General features: G+C 37.2%; 1 protein-coding gene across 2 annotated transcripts in view; it reads right to left on the reverse strand.

Annotated features, from left to right (window-relative positions):
• The window catches only part of NEDD4 (NEDD4 E3 ubiquitin protein ligase), a 118,961-nt gene extending 103,514 nt beyond the window's left edge, over window positions 1-15,447 (reverse strand). The window contains exons 1-2 of one of the 2 annotated variants that reach the window (XM_081048330.1): window positions 15,257-15,316; window positions 7,774-7,831 (exon numbers count right to left, since the gene is read on the reverse strand). Coding sequence is in view for 1 of the 2 variants with exons in the window: in XM_081048329.1 (XP_080904455.1) it covers window positions 15,257-15,301 (45 nt within the window). In the remaining variant the exon portion in view is untranslated. Of the gene's footprint in view, window positions 1-7,773; window positions 7,832-15,256 lie in introns of both variants that reach the window. The other variant, XM_081048329.1, reaches the window with a different exon arrangement.
• Window positions 15,448-15,690: the final 243 nt, after the last annotated feature.

Here is a 15,690-nt window from a genome sequence, read left to right on the forward strand (position 1 = left end):
GAATCAACATCAGATTAGATAAAGCAGAGGATCAAATCAGCAATTTGGAAAACAAAGTAGTAGAAAACACCCAAACAGAATAGCAAAAAGAAAAAAGAATTCAAAGAAATGAGGATACTTTAAGGGACCTCTGGAACAACAAGTGTACCAACATTCACATCATAGGGGTACCAGGAGAAGACAGAGACCAAGGAATTGAAAACCTATTTGAAGAAATAATGACAGAAAACATCCCTAACCTGGTGAAGGAAACAGACATACACGTATAAGCCCAGGTTGCACAGGGAGTCCCAAATAGGATGAACCCAAAGAGGCCCATACCAAGACACATCATAATTAAAATGACAAAGGTAAAGACAAAGAAAGCATCTTAAAAATAGCAAGAGAAAAGCAGTTAGTTACCTACAAGGGAGCTCCCATAAGACTTTCAGCTGATTTCTAAACAGAAACTTTGCAGGCCAGAAGGTACTGGCACAAAATATTCAAAGTGATGAAAAGCAAGGGCCTACAACCAGGATTACTCTACCCAGCAAAGTTATTATTTAGAATCAAAGGACAGATAAAGAGCTTCCCAAACAAGAAAAAGCTAAAGGAGTTCATCAACACAACAGTATTAAAGAAATGTTAAAGGGACTTCTTTAAGACAAAGAAAAAAAGACCAAAAATATGAATAATAAAATGGCAATAACTACATATTTACCAACAATTACTTTAAATGTAAATGGATTTAATGCTCCAATCAAAAAATGAATGGATAAAGAAGATGTGGTACATACATGAGTATACAATGGAATATTATTCAGCCTTTAAAAAGAATGAAATCTTTCCATTTGTGACAACATGGATGGACCTAGAGGGAGTTATGCTAAGTGAAATAAATCAGACTGAGAAAGACAAATACCATATGATTTCACTTATATGTGGAATCTAAAAAATAAAACAAACAAGCCAGAACAAACACATAGATACAGAGAAAAAAACTGATGGCTGTCAAATGGGAGGAGGGTGTGGAGGTAAAACAGGCTAAGGGATTAAACACAAACTGGCAGTTACAAAACAGTCACGGGGATGTAAAGTACAGTATAAGGAATATAGTCAATAATATATATATATACAGTAATAACTATATATGGTGTCTGTCAGGTGAGTACAAGACCTACCGGGAGAATCACTTTGTAAGTTACATAAATGTCTAACTACTATGCTGTATACCTAAAACTAAAATAATATTGAATGTCAACTGTAATTGAAAAAAATTTTTTAATATTTTTAAGAGCCAAAAAAAGAGGCTATTGGTCTCCATTGTATTTTTAAACTGTTATTTTTGTATATATTAAAACTAATGACCCTATATTAAAAAAGAATTAATTTGATTAAAATCTATATAAAAAAATGAAAACTATATTACTTGTAGATGACTTGATTTCCACAAAGTATAAAAAAACTCAGATTATTACATTGAGTAAGAATTTATCATTTCTTTATTTTTGTATGTATTAAAATATTTTTGTATATATTATTTTTGTACATATTAAAACTAATGATCCTATATTAAAGAATTAGATTAAAATCTATATAAGAAAAAATAAAAACTATATTGTTATTTGTAGATGACTTGATTTCTACAAAGTGAAAAAAAAAAGATTATTACATTAAGAATTTATCATTTCTTCCAAGAAAATCTACAGCCAAGTTATTAGAAGTAATATGAATCTGTTATTATTGTTATGTACATAATAACACAAAATCAAAAGTTCATAATCATTTGTAATAATTATTTAGGAAGGTAATTATTTTTTAAATCCTATTCAATAGATTACATATTAAATAAAACTATAATGTATTGATATTATAATGTATCAAATATTAAATTTCTTGGGTGTCATAATAGTATTATGAGGTTTTATATAAAAGTGTCTCAGTTTTAAAAGATACATGTTGAAATATTTAGGGATAAAGTGTGGTAACTCTTCCACTTACTCTTAAATGGCTCAGCAAATAAAAAAGTTGAGTGTGTGTGTATGTGTGTTTGTGTATGTCAATAAAAGGAATGAGCAAAATGTTACCAATTTGTGGATCTAGCTTATGGGTATACAGGTGATTATTATATTAATTTTTTAAAAAATATTTTTATTAGTTTCAGGTGTACAGAACAACACAGTGATCAGACATTTACATAACTCACAGTGATGACCCCAACAAGTCTGACCCTACCAGACACTGTACATAGTTATTAAAACATTAATGACTATATTACCCATGCTGCACTACTCATCCCTGTGACTATTTTTTAAAATTATAGTTCACATTCAATATTATTTTATATTAGTTTCAGGTTTACAGCATAGTGGTTGGACAGCTATATAATTTATGAAGTGATCCCCCCAAAATCTACCACCCATCTGACACCATACATAATGTTTGCAATACTATGGATTATATTCCCCATACTGTATTTTACATCCTCATGACTCTCCTGTAACTATTAATGAGCATGTCTTAATCACTTCACTTTTCTCACCCAGCCTCCTAACCCCTCTCCCACCTAGTAACCATCAGTTTGTTCTCTGTATCTATGGGTCTGTTTCTGTTTTGTTTGTTCATTTATTTTTGTTCATTAGATACCACATATAAGTTAAATATTATCGTATTTCTCAGTCTGACTTATTTCACTAAGCATAATACTCTCTAGATCAGTCCATGTCACACATTATACTGCTTTTTTAACTGTCCTATAGATTTGAAATTTTCAAAATTAAAAGGTAGGTAAGAAAATATAATACAGAATGCTTATTTTAAAAAATTCCCACATAAGCAAAACTCTTAGACACAGAGAAACAAAATTAATAAAATATATTTAAAAACCTTTATGGATAAAATTGTAAAAATTATTGAAGAACATGAAGACTTAAATGAAGAAAGTCACTATGTTCATATATGGAAATAAAACTATTGTCTGTTTTTCCAATGTAACCTATAAATTAAATTAAATTCCAACTCCCCCCTAGAATTTTTTCATGGATCTTAACAAACGATTCTGAAATTCATACGGACGAGTAAAGAAGTAAATAATAGTATTCAATCACTATCTTATACTACATATAAAAACAAATGCCAGATTCATTAAAGTCTAAAAGTGAAAAAGAAAACTTTTAAAGTTTTATAAGAAATTTAAGAATATTTCTATGACATTGGGGTAGGAAAAGGTTAAAAATATAAACCCCAATTCAAAAAGTTGTTAGATTTGACATTAAAATTATATACCTTTTGTATGAGAAAAGATGCCATGAGCAAAATGAAAAGTCAAGGGGACAGACAGGGTGAAAGTATCTAAAATATGTACCACTGACAAATTATAATTATCCAGAATATATAAAGAACTCCTAAAAACCAAGAAGTGAAATATGAACAACCTAAAACAAGGAATCAATAGAACACGGCCAATAAACACATGAAAAGATCCTCAATCTCACCAGTAATCAGAGAGAACTCTAATCCACTGCTGGTGGAATTGTAAATCAAAGAATCATTTTGAAGAGATATTTGGCAATATCTATTAAAGTTTGAAATCAATAACCCAGGAATTTCACTTTTAGATATATTCCCCAGATAAAGTCTCACTCATGTATTCAAGGAGATAAGCACAAGAGAATTCACAGTAGCATTTATAAGATCAAAAATATGAAATAAATGTTGCCCAACAATATCAACTTAACTGATTCTATTCTAAAATTATCCCACCTCAAATGGTCACATTCCCTTCTGAGGAAGTCTGGTTGGAGAAAATATACATATCATAGAGTATTTATTCATTCTTCTTCCACTTCTCTATATGTATAACCACCCTCGTTCCTGGAGGTTTCACCTAATAAATATGATAATTGAAATATTGTATTAGCCCCAAAATTCAGATGATAAATTCAGGCAACACAAAAATCAGTGACTAGAGATGCTAGATAAAATAAAACTTTCCTCCACCACCAAATAAAACTAAATACATAGGTGATTTTGCAAGAAAGAAGGGAAGTCCTCAGGTATCAAAAATAAAGTCAGAATTGAAAACCAGAAAGGAAAACAAATAAACTGAAATTTCAGTTTTTTGCGGGGACTGAGTCCCAAAAATCTGAAGAGATTTACAGATTACATTTTTTTCCTGGAAAGTTACTGAATAAATAGACCCATTAAAATATTCTATTGGGGAAAAAACAATTCTTTGGCCCCAACAGCCAAATTCTCACTATACCAGTTGACTGGGAAGTGGCTATACTTTATTAAACAGGTACTGATCTCCAAGACTGCATTGTGAAAATTAGAAATCTTTTCTGCGATGACTTAATTAATAACACAAACTTTTTCAAGTGATAAAGTGTAATCAAAAGTGCTATCGGCAAATAATAAATGTTATTTGATACTCTTACCTTTTCTAAACACAGACAAATTTTTATAATTTGTATACAAATTTAACTGAGGAAAGAGATTATCATACCCCTTTAAGAAAATTAATACATATGTACGGAGCCTCTATGAAAACTATCCCCCAGAAGTCTCCTGGAGAAAAATGTAACAAGCATTAATTAAAAACAATTCCAGGAAATGATAAATTACCCACTGGTACAGACAAATTTAATTTTTTCCATGTATTTCCCCCAAATCGAAACTAGTTATATTAGATGCTGTGGTTAACTGATGTGAAGCTATATTGATTTAAGATTTTTAAAATAAGATTAAATAAGAAATGCTATTTATTTTCATATTTGCATTCATTTAACTTTATTTTATAAATTTATGCTAGAAAATCGTCAAAACTGGTCTTTTAATCACATCCATATGCAGAGGTCACATCTCATATCATCTTTGACAACGAAGATGAGCGTTAGGAATAGAGACAGTGGAAATGTAAGGGCTGTATGCGATGTCAGAGGGGTAGTAGATGGGGGCAGGGGAGTTGTCACTGTGTGAGGGATATAAATGATAAATGTCTAACTATTACATTGTTTTGTACACCTGAAACTAATTAAAAGAAAGAAAGAAAATGAAGAGGAGCATAAAAGCTCCAACTACAGACCAGACTCTTCAATAATTTTAGAGTTATGATACTAAAAGTACTATTAAGAGACATCTGGACAGTGCTCAAATGAGTAAAAAAGAAACAAAAATTAAACATCTTTTCCTTACTCAAAACAAGGACAGTAACCTCAAATAGATCATGGCTCTTTACTAAAGCTGGAATCTTCCCCTTTCCCTCATAAGATAGCTTTATTGATTTCTGAAAAGTGAAATGGAAAAGTTGCAAATTATAGGCAAAGATATGTGGCTTTCCTCAATGACAGGAAAGAACAAACTGCTAATGCATCATCTATATTGGAGACTTTAGTAATTAAAAGCAGCTTCCTAGGGTTGAAATTTTCTCCACAATTCATAAACAGCTACTTACTGCTCCTCAATCTTCTATCAAACTCCCCACCACTTCCGCCCCTCCACCCCTCAAAAAAACCAGGAACAGGAAATGTAGAGCTTAGGTCTTTCCATCTCTCACAGGTCTTGGGAGACTTTGTGACTCTTTTCACCCTTCTCCCATCTTGCACCCCTCACTTGTATCCCTGTTTACTTACCCCGGAGTTTTTATACAAGCTAGCTTCCCTCTGCCTGAGATATTCTTCCCCAGCCCCTAACCACTTCATTGTTAAAGTCCTATATCATCTAAGCAGGTTCCTTTGAAACCATTAAAAATGTAATTGTTAATATTATTTAATGACAGAAAATAATTAGAATGTTAATTGGAAAAATCAGGATGCAAAATGATATCTATTCTGTGATGACTGTAAAAGCATGTATGCAGATGGATAAAGATTAGAAGGAAATATGCAACAATGAAAATAGCCGTTAAAATAATGACATGATGGTTTTTGTTTTACTTTTAAAACTTTTTATAAATTTTAAATTACATTTTTTTCTTTAAAAAAGTTCTGTGATTTCTTTAAAGTCCAAATACCATCTTTTCTAAAAGCCTTAACGTGAATCTTCCCTTCTCATTGTTACAGGCTCATTTACATAGCATCTATCACATACAGTCTTGTAGCTGAGGCAATGAACTATGTCTTTCTCCGCTATTAAAATTGTGAGATTTTTGAAGCAAAGAAACCTTAGCTTTTTTATTATCTCTGTATTCTCTATAGAACCCAGCAGAACACCTAAAACATAGTAGAGACTGACAAACTCTTGATTAACCACAAAACTTTCTGAAACTCCTGAAAGTAAGAATAAGGCATCTTATCAAAAGCAAGGAAAAGTTTGCACAAACAGTAAGTCAAGAACACTGGCTGCTAGATCTACATCCATCAGAGAATTGGAAGACTTCTCTCTGAGGAAACTGAGTGGTCCAAGGTAGGGGGAAAAACCAACGTTATACATACTTATATGTGAGAGTCCCACAGTGAAATGGTGGGTTCAGACAACTGAAATATTCCAGTCAGTAGGACATGCCTGTTCATACAGAGGATCTATGTCAGCAAATGAGGGAATCAATAAGGAAAGAAGAAAACAAGAGATTAAAGAAACAGTGGATATAACACAGAAAAGAGATCAAGAGAATTCTCACAATGATGGCAAGTGAAAGCCCGCAGATTGCTATCCAACAGTGAAGAGTGCAAGCGGTTCAGATGGAATGCCACATAGCCAGGGGCTGTCTCCAACAAGAATAAGGAAAAAGGAATGGATAGCATTTGAGAGAGATATATTTATATATTTATATATATTTTTTATGACATTGAATGATTTTAAAACTCCGTCAGTTTGCAACTAATTTGTGATAAGTGTACAGAAAACTAAAGCAAAAAAGTACAATAAATAACTATAAACGTGGTACAATGGGTCAAATGTGAACAAGTACTAATATATATACATAGTGTAATAACATAAACACTGAATATTTACTTAACAGAAAAATTGCAATGGTGGGAGGGATGTGTATGTCTCTACCTTTTTTTTTTGCAACACATGCTATATAATTTCTGGTGACCATATTTTCCAAAGTAAAAATTGGAACCTATAGTATGACAGTAGTTTTCTTGAAAACTACTTGAAGTTACTTGAAAACTTTTATAAAAATATAAATACTATGTCACCTTTATTGAAAAATAAATGAAATCAGAACAGTCCTAGCAAAGGTAGAGTATACGATTGCTATATACTTGCTAATCATGGTCAAAGCTCGTCAGGAGTTTTTGACAGTAATAATCATGATAAACTAAGATACTCAGAATCCTTAGATTTAGGAGACAGCAGTGGTTCTCAAAGTGTATTCCCCGGACCAGTAGTACAAGCATCACATGGGAATTTATCAGAAGCACAAATTTTCAGGCCCTGTGCCTACTGACTCAGACACTCTGTGGTGGGGGCCGGTAGTCTGGGTTTTAGCAAACTGTCCTAGTGATTCCGATGGACACTAAAGTTGAGAATCACAGGTAAAGAGCGTGAAGGTAAGAAAGGGAAGGGCTGTACTTAATGCAGTTGCAGGAGTATTCCTTACTTAGAAAGGTGGAAGAGCCCAAGGAAACATTCTGGAATGATGGAAATATTCTATACCTTACCTGGGTTGTTAGTTATACATCTTGGAAAGCACTGTACATCAAATTGTACATTTAAGATCTACGCATTTCACTATTTGTAAAGTTTACTCCTTCCCATCTCTCCCCTAAATAGAAGAAAAGCAAAATAAAGACATTTTCAGACAAAAACAAAAACTGAGAAAGTTCATTACCAGCAAATACTCACTGAAAGAAATTGTAGAGGATGTACTTCAGGCAGAAAAAAAGTGATCCCAAATGGAAAGCTAGAGATTCAAGAAGAAACGAAGAAATAACAAGCAAAGACAATGTTAAATCCATGATAAACGAACATTATAAAGAAACAATGTCGATGATGACAATGTGTACGTATGCCTTTTAGTTGTGTTTCCATGCCACTTGGGATCCAAACTAACATTTAGTTGTGTTTCTATGCCACTTGGGATCCAATTTAAAATCCTTAATAACTGGCCTTCCGGCCTTGACCAGGCTTTGCTCTCCTCGCCTCTCCAGATTCATCTCCTAACACCGCCCCTCTTGCTCTACCACCCTAGCCTTCTTTATGTTCTTCTTCATCTCATCTTTTACATGAACAGTTCTATTTATCTGGAAAGCCTTTTGCCCCTTCTTCACCTGGATAATTCCTATTCATCCTCAGTTTCAGTTCAAAGGTGACTTCCTCAGCCTTTCCTCATACTCTTTCCCCTTCTCTATACAAGAGTAATTCATTTTTTTCTTTCATCTTACACTCCTTTTCCTTCACAACATTTATAAAACATTGGTGTCTGATTATACATTTAATATCCCTCTCTCCCTCTAGGCTATTAGTAAAGTTTGTTGTCCATCATTATAACGTTATGGCTTGACCCAGATGCCTTACACAGAGAGTGTTCAACAAATATTTGTTGAGCAAATACAGAATTCAATTACTTCAGAAATCCACCTAAAATCTATAAAATAAAAAAAAAAGCAAAACAAACAAAAAATCCAGAAGATATGGAAGTAAAAACATAAAAACAGCTACAAGTTTAAGTTTGTACATGTTCATCATCTTCCTAAGAAAAAATCTCTTCTGTTAGCTGGAGAAACCACTTATCAAATACTGCAAGACCGTTGCAATAATTGCAGCTAAAATTTGGGAACACATAACCTGCCGCCTGGCATATAGCAGGCCTTCAGTTAAAGGCAGCTGTGATGTATTTAGGTTGAGTCTTTTATCCCGAAGGGGAATGTTTTTATTCAAGCATCTTTATGCACTGACATGATTGTTTGTTCATATTACTCTCTTTATTGACCCAACATATTTCACATTGGTGGAAGCCATACATTTGGGTCAGGTGCTGTGAGGTTATAAGGTTGGGCTACGACATTTTTATTTCTCAAGACTTTCAGAAAAGTCTTATCAAAACCTTTTCATTTGTTTGTACTGTGTCTTTCTCCCTGAATTTATCTCCAGACTTTTCCTACCCTCTCCATTCATTTATCCTCTTAAAACTGTGATAAGATCAGCAAGGGAGCTGGACTAAACAGAAGCTTCAAGGAGGGAGAGATCAGTAACACCGATTGCCATAGAACTCAGTAGATCAGTGGGGTGTGTGATTCAAAGCAGCAATCTTACATGTCTCCAAGCACTGTAGAATATTCCGAATACCAAATATACCGAGCTAGTAGATGGGAAAATTAGCTGATTTAAATATCCTGTTCTGACAGATGTCAAATACCTACGTCAGATGAGTGACATAGGACCAGAATTCTTCAGCAAGTGACAGGACCAGAATTCCAACCTAGTCAAATTCCATTTTCTATACCCCTGCTTATACTAAATGATTTATGTAGCGCCTTCAAGATTCTATTTCTATGTGATATAGGAATTCCTAATAGTTAATAGTTAACTGTAATATATATATGTATACATATATGTATATAAAATATATACAAAATATATATTATATATATGTGTGTGTGTATATATATATATATATATATATACATATATATATATATATATATGTATATATAAAATCCCTCCTCATCTTCTCTTGGGGGTGCAGAGGAGTCGATGGCAAGCCCATCTGAGGCAGAGCTTAGGGGCAAGGGGCAGTTTCCTGGAGGTGCATGGCCAGCGTACTCACCAGCATGGGACACAGAAGAGCGGAGATGCAATAGCAAGTACCACCAGTGTAGCTGAAAGTGGGGTGCACAAGTGGCAGACAAAGGAGATCTCGCCTGCATGGTTAGAAAATTAGTGACGCCAAAAACATAAGTAAATGGATTAAGGCACATAAGTAAACTTAATGAGGTTAGTGAAAGTCAGGATTTTCACTGTTAGAGGAGGTACTTATGGCTAGAAAGAACCCTGAGATTAGATTTGGAGAAACCAATATGAATTACTGATTTTAAAATATCTGTACAGAGATTGATATAGAAATAGCTGTATATGTGTGTACTTACATATGTATATGTGTGCCGTACACACACTCACACACACACACACACACACACACACACTCTGTTTCCTGAGATGGTTGAAGAACTATGACATGCAGTAGCAATGAGCACACTGAACACGCAGATCTTGGCTTCTAAAATATTTTCTACTAAATGGAACCAGTGTTCCTAAAAGAAATGGCTGATTCAAGACAGCGCTGGGCCAGGCAAAATACAAGAGGATATTAGAATATCTTCTGCCAGAAAGTAACGCAGTATTCAAAGAATGATGGGGACTTGTCACAATGACCTAGGAACCTCCTTGAAAGGATGGCCTCTGGCCAAACTGGGATAATTTGAGCAACAAAATATTTAATGATAGTAATTAATTATAACCCACTGAATATGGTGGGATTCTACAAGTCCATGCTGATATAAGTAATCAAATGGATAAAAAAATGAAGGATAAAGGGAAAGCTCTTCTTATATAGAATGCCAATTGATAAAGATGAAAGTAAAAAACAGTGGTGTTTAATTCTGGTGGAAGTCATCAATGGATGCTAAAACAAGTGGATAGAGATCTGATGAATGAGGGATAGAACACTGGCATAATCTCTGAATATGTCACCACAAAATACTAACCAATGGGTCAAATACACAGTGAAGGAAGGAGAAGTGACTCTGGGTGGGGAACACATAACGTGAGGTATAGGTGATGTATTACAGAATTGTACACCCGAAACCTATGTAACTTTATTAACAATTGTCACCCCAATAAACTTTAATTAAAAAAATACAACAACAAAAATACTAACCGATTATCAAGGGGAAAATGGTGACATTACAAAGAAGAAACCCGGCAGACACCAAAACGACAAGTGATCAAGGTTATCATCAACAAATCCACATCCTCAACGAGACAAGCCAACATCATGAACCCCCTGATGTGAGTGATGCACTGCAAAGACCACAGTATCATCTCTGTGATTCCTGCCGACAACGCATGACCTTGACATGGTCAGGAGGAAACAGTAAACACACCCCCGTTGAGGAACATCCTACAGCTTGTACAGACTGTACTCCTTAAAACTGCCAAGGTTAAGAAAGACTGAGGAACTCACACAGATAAACTGCAAGGACATGACAAGTACCATATGCTCCTAAATGGGATTTGGGACCAGAAACGAAAAAGAGAATTAGACCATTTGTCAAAGACTGAATGGGACCTATGGAGTAGATGGTAGTATTGCATCAATGTCGATTGTCTGGTTTGGATGGTTGGATGGCTGCTTTGGAGGAAAGTGTTCTTGTTTTAGGTAAATATATTAGAGTATTTAGAGATGATGGGGCATTGTATCTGCCGCTTGCCTTCAAATGGTTCAGAAAAAGATTAATGAAAATGACAAAAAAAAAAGGGGGAGTAATGGAGCAACTGTGAAATGTCAGCAATTGGAGAATCTGAATGAGGAGGATTTGGAAGTGCTTCAGATTGCACTTCCAAATTTTATGTTGGTTTGAAATAATGAAAGATCAATTAAAAAATAAACTATTTATCCACTTCTTTGGTCTCATGGAAATTATGAAAAATACTTTAGAATGATGCTGAAATTAAAGAGTTGCAAAAAAAAGCAGTAACGGCAAAAGTAATTCGTGAAAGATTGGGCTAAATTATACTAACGCAGCTGCTGCTTAAACTGTACTTCTCCTCCTTTGTGTGCAGTAAATAAAGGTTTGGGAATGTTGTTCCCAGGCTCAGTATAGTACCAGGGCAGGCAGGGTCTGCTTCTGCTCAGCATTAGTGGGCCTAGAATTGTCAGGACATACAGTTCTTAGCTATCCTGTTGCTTATGCATTGTCGTAGTTGACACCATCAAAGACACCCACTCTTCTGTACAGGCAAATTGTGGAGTGAAGACTCTCAGCTTACCTCTTTGTTTCTTTCTCTCTTTTCCTTATTTCAGTTATAGGAAATAGAAATCAATCAATGTTTTAGGAAGAAAGAAGTTAATACAGGGAACTAGGTGCTTACAAAATCGTTGGAAGAGCTGGAGGGGCAGGCTGTAGGCTGGGCCATAAGAGGGGCTGAAAACACGGCAGTTCTGGCCCACCTAGGAAACTGCCACCTCTTCCCATTAGAAAGGTAGGTAATCAGAAGCTACTACGAGACCTGTTGACTTTAAAACATACACAATGGAGACATCAGGAAGCCACCTCCCCAACTACTACTTGCAACTGCCTATCAATACCCACAAGTTACCAGATACTGGAAGACTTTTGCAGAAAAACTCGGTGTCTACAAGACTATGCTTATCAGCAGAAAAAAGCCAAAGAAACAAGAAGTTACGCTCTATTCATTTCCACCTTCCAAATCTCAAGTAACTGCACCTAATTGGGAAACCTATTTCACAACCCAGTTCCAGAATGCTAAGTGCAAAACAGTTTGGGAAACACGGTTTAGCTTTCCAGCCTCTGCATAACAGGGAAGTCCACTGAAATGAAGCTGTAAGGGTTGCTGACTTCCAGTCTCCACATCTACCACAATCCTCCTCAACAAAGAAGGAGTTATTTTCTACTGTTAATCCTAGGAGACTGTCAGAGCAAATTTGGTATAAATTATATTATGCTATTTGCTTAGTTTGTTATGCTTTAGGGCAAAATTCTGCACATGGAGCCAGAACCACCTCTTACTGACAGACACTCACATGTGAAAGAAGAGCTAAAACTCACTGCAAAGTGTGTGTGTGGGGGGTATTACGATCTAATTGTCGGTATACTTCAATACTGATGTGCTCATACAGTGAGAGGCAGTGGCTGTCCGGTATATACTGGTTAAGTTACAATTTTCTATCTTCCATCCCATGTCCATTCATCTTTCAATTTCAAATTTAAAAGAATCATCTTTTTGTGCTGTAATAAAAAAAAAAAAGGTACCTTACTTTTAATCAACAGCAGAGGGCTGCCTATTCCCAGACTAGTCTGAGTTTTAGAAATGACATAGCTGCAATGTTTTTCTTTTTTAAAAAATAGGGAGAGGGAAGCGTTTATAAGCCCTCTTTTACTTTTGTGATGGACCAGAATATAAATGACAAATGAGTGATGAGATGGCAACTTCAACCAGATTTTTGTCTTTCCCAACAGATTGTGGGCTCCTCATAAAACAGGTGAAGACTGTTTTTTCTCTCTGTATCCCTGGTGCCTAGCATACCACGTGAAACAGAACAGTTAATAAATGTTGAATGAATAACCTAAATTACAATGGAAGAAGCAGAAGACAACACTTCATCATCATGTCGCTTATCTTCCTGTCTCACTCTCTTTCTCAATGTGGACAAAGTAGACGAAGGGAACTAGAAGGAAATTTGAGTCATCGGACTGACAAGCAGACCCGCAACATGTGAACAGAGTGGGCCCCATGCCATTAAACTTCCCAGAAGTACAAGTCCTTCAGCAAATTCAGGAAAACCTCATTTCAAAGGGTGAAGTTTCTGGCCTTTAGCCCAGCTGCTTAATGACCACCCACTAACAGCCATAAGTTGTTTCATTTCAGCTGGGCAGAGGGGTGATGTGAGAAGCAGATAACTGAAAACACAGATCCTGTACCAAGAGGGAGAGAACAGACAGTGAATAATACCTTTGGCAACCTTCTATGATCAATTGGCTCTGCTGGAAGGTAGAGAGATGAGAATTCTGGAATAGCAGGGCCTACCCCCGAGTAACAATTAACAACAACAACAACAACAACGACGACATAGAAAGAAAGTCCAAGGCCAGCCTGATGAGGTTGGATGCCAGCTTGAGGTTATCTGTGTTGGGTAGCTTATTGCAGCAAGGAGATTTGACTAATAAGAAAACTATAAAGCTATCATTGGTTCAACACTGCATTCCTTTCCTCTGATCTCTTCTACAGAACATTAGCTGGATATTATCTTTAGCTATAATATATTGACTGCTGTTTCCAAGCGACTACCAAGCTGCCACCATGTGTCTGTACACCACCACTTTGCTTCTCTTCTGGTAGCAATAACTAAGAAATTTAAGTCTAATCGTATCGCATAATCATTCTCAAAACACTGTCAGATAACTTGCCTGTATGAACAAGTTTGCCCACTGTTTATAAACAAAAAACTTGCATGAGAAATGTAAGACTTTTTTTTTTTTTTTTTGCAAAAGATGTTTTAAGATACCAAGTTACTAAGAGAAGGCACTATTACAATACTGTTAGAAGATACCTAAGCAATTAGGATAAAGGATTTACAGTTAAGTGGATCCAATCTTGATAACAGATACATGTGACAGCTTATCAACAGTATTTAAATTTGATGTTTTTTCTCCAAACAGAACTAGTTACTGTTAGACTAGATAGCCTTTCCATCTCCCACCCACTCCCATTTTTCAGACCATCACCGAGAACATAGGGAATCCGCATCTCATTTAAAACAGAACAACTCTTTCCAAATGGCCTTATTTTTTAACAAGCATAAGGCATAACCAGCCTAAATTATTTAACTGAGAAGAGTTCTGCCTCTCAAATCACAGAAGTTAATTTTCAAAGTGAACAGCTGTGGGAAGTTCTTTAAAGCATTTATACTTTTTCAGCTTTATTTTTTAAATATCAATATACACCAGTGAAACATAGCACGAATTTTCCACACTTGATACTTGTTGCTAAATATGAGGAGGAAAATCTATCTGCCTGCTTTCCCATCCCCGTCTCCAGTTAGGGAGTTACAAAGGATTGCATATAGAAAAGAAAAAAATCTAAACAGCTAATGACAATTCACTTGGAAGTCTTTAGGTCGAAGTCTATCAAGACGAGTCCAGCGGGCCTGTGGCAGAGCAGGCTAATCCGCTGGGATGCTGAGCTCCAGGGAAATTCACCCCACCCCTGCAGAGCTCACGCACACTTGGCCGGGGGTGGCAGGAAGGGGATGGCGGGATGATGCGCGTCCCTCCGTGCACTCACACCGCTCGCTGCCTAGCCTCCTCCCTAACACTTCCTGGAGGAAACTGATAAGGCGGCGGCGGCTCAGGGAGGTGAGGGACGTGGAGGCAACTGGTTTACGAAGAAAAAGCGGCTCCCGAAAGCAAGCCCCACCCCAGCCCGCGCGCGTCGGATCGCCCCCGCGGCGCCTCGCGCGCTCCCGGGGCTCGCGCCGAGGCGGGAGGGGGCTGACAGCCGACCCCCTGGCCGCCGCCGCCTCCTCTCGTTCGGCTGATGGGCAGCACAATGGGAAGCCCGGCCCGCAGCCCCGTGGTCCCCGCACCTCGTCCTCCGGGAGCCCGAACACCTCCACCGCGCAAGTTGCCATTTCTGAACGGTTCCAGCACACCGGACGCGCTCACCCGCCCAGGGAGTGGGAACTGGAGTGAGGAAGAGGAGACGAGGGAGGAGGCGGGAGGAGTTGGAGGAAGAGGAGGCGGTGCTCCACCCGCTGCCGCAGCGCCTCCCCCGGCCAGTGGGCGATAGTGGACGAGGAAACGCGGCGGGAACCGGCCAGCTGCGCGTCGGCCGGCGGCGCGCGTGGCGGGGCTCGGGGCTTGGGGAGCGCGCGTGGCGGGAGCGCGCGCCGTGGGGGCACGCCTCCCGTCCCAGCGCCGGGAGGTTTGGTGGCTGACGGGCCCGCCTCCGGGAGTCGCGCAGTCCCAGGGCATTGCACCGAGCGAGCGGCGGAGGCCCGCAGAACGTCAGCCCTTCCCC

Source organism: Rhinolophus hipposideros (genome assembly GCF_964194185.1).
Source record: "Rhinolophus hipposideros genome assembly, chromosome: 5".
Lineage (NCBI taxonomy): Eukaryota > Metazoa > Chordata > Mammalia > Chiroptera > Rhinolophidae > Rhinolophus > Rhinolophus hipposideros.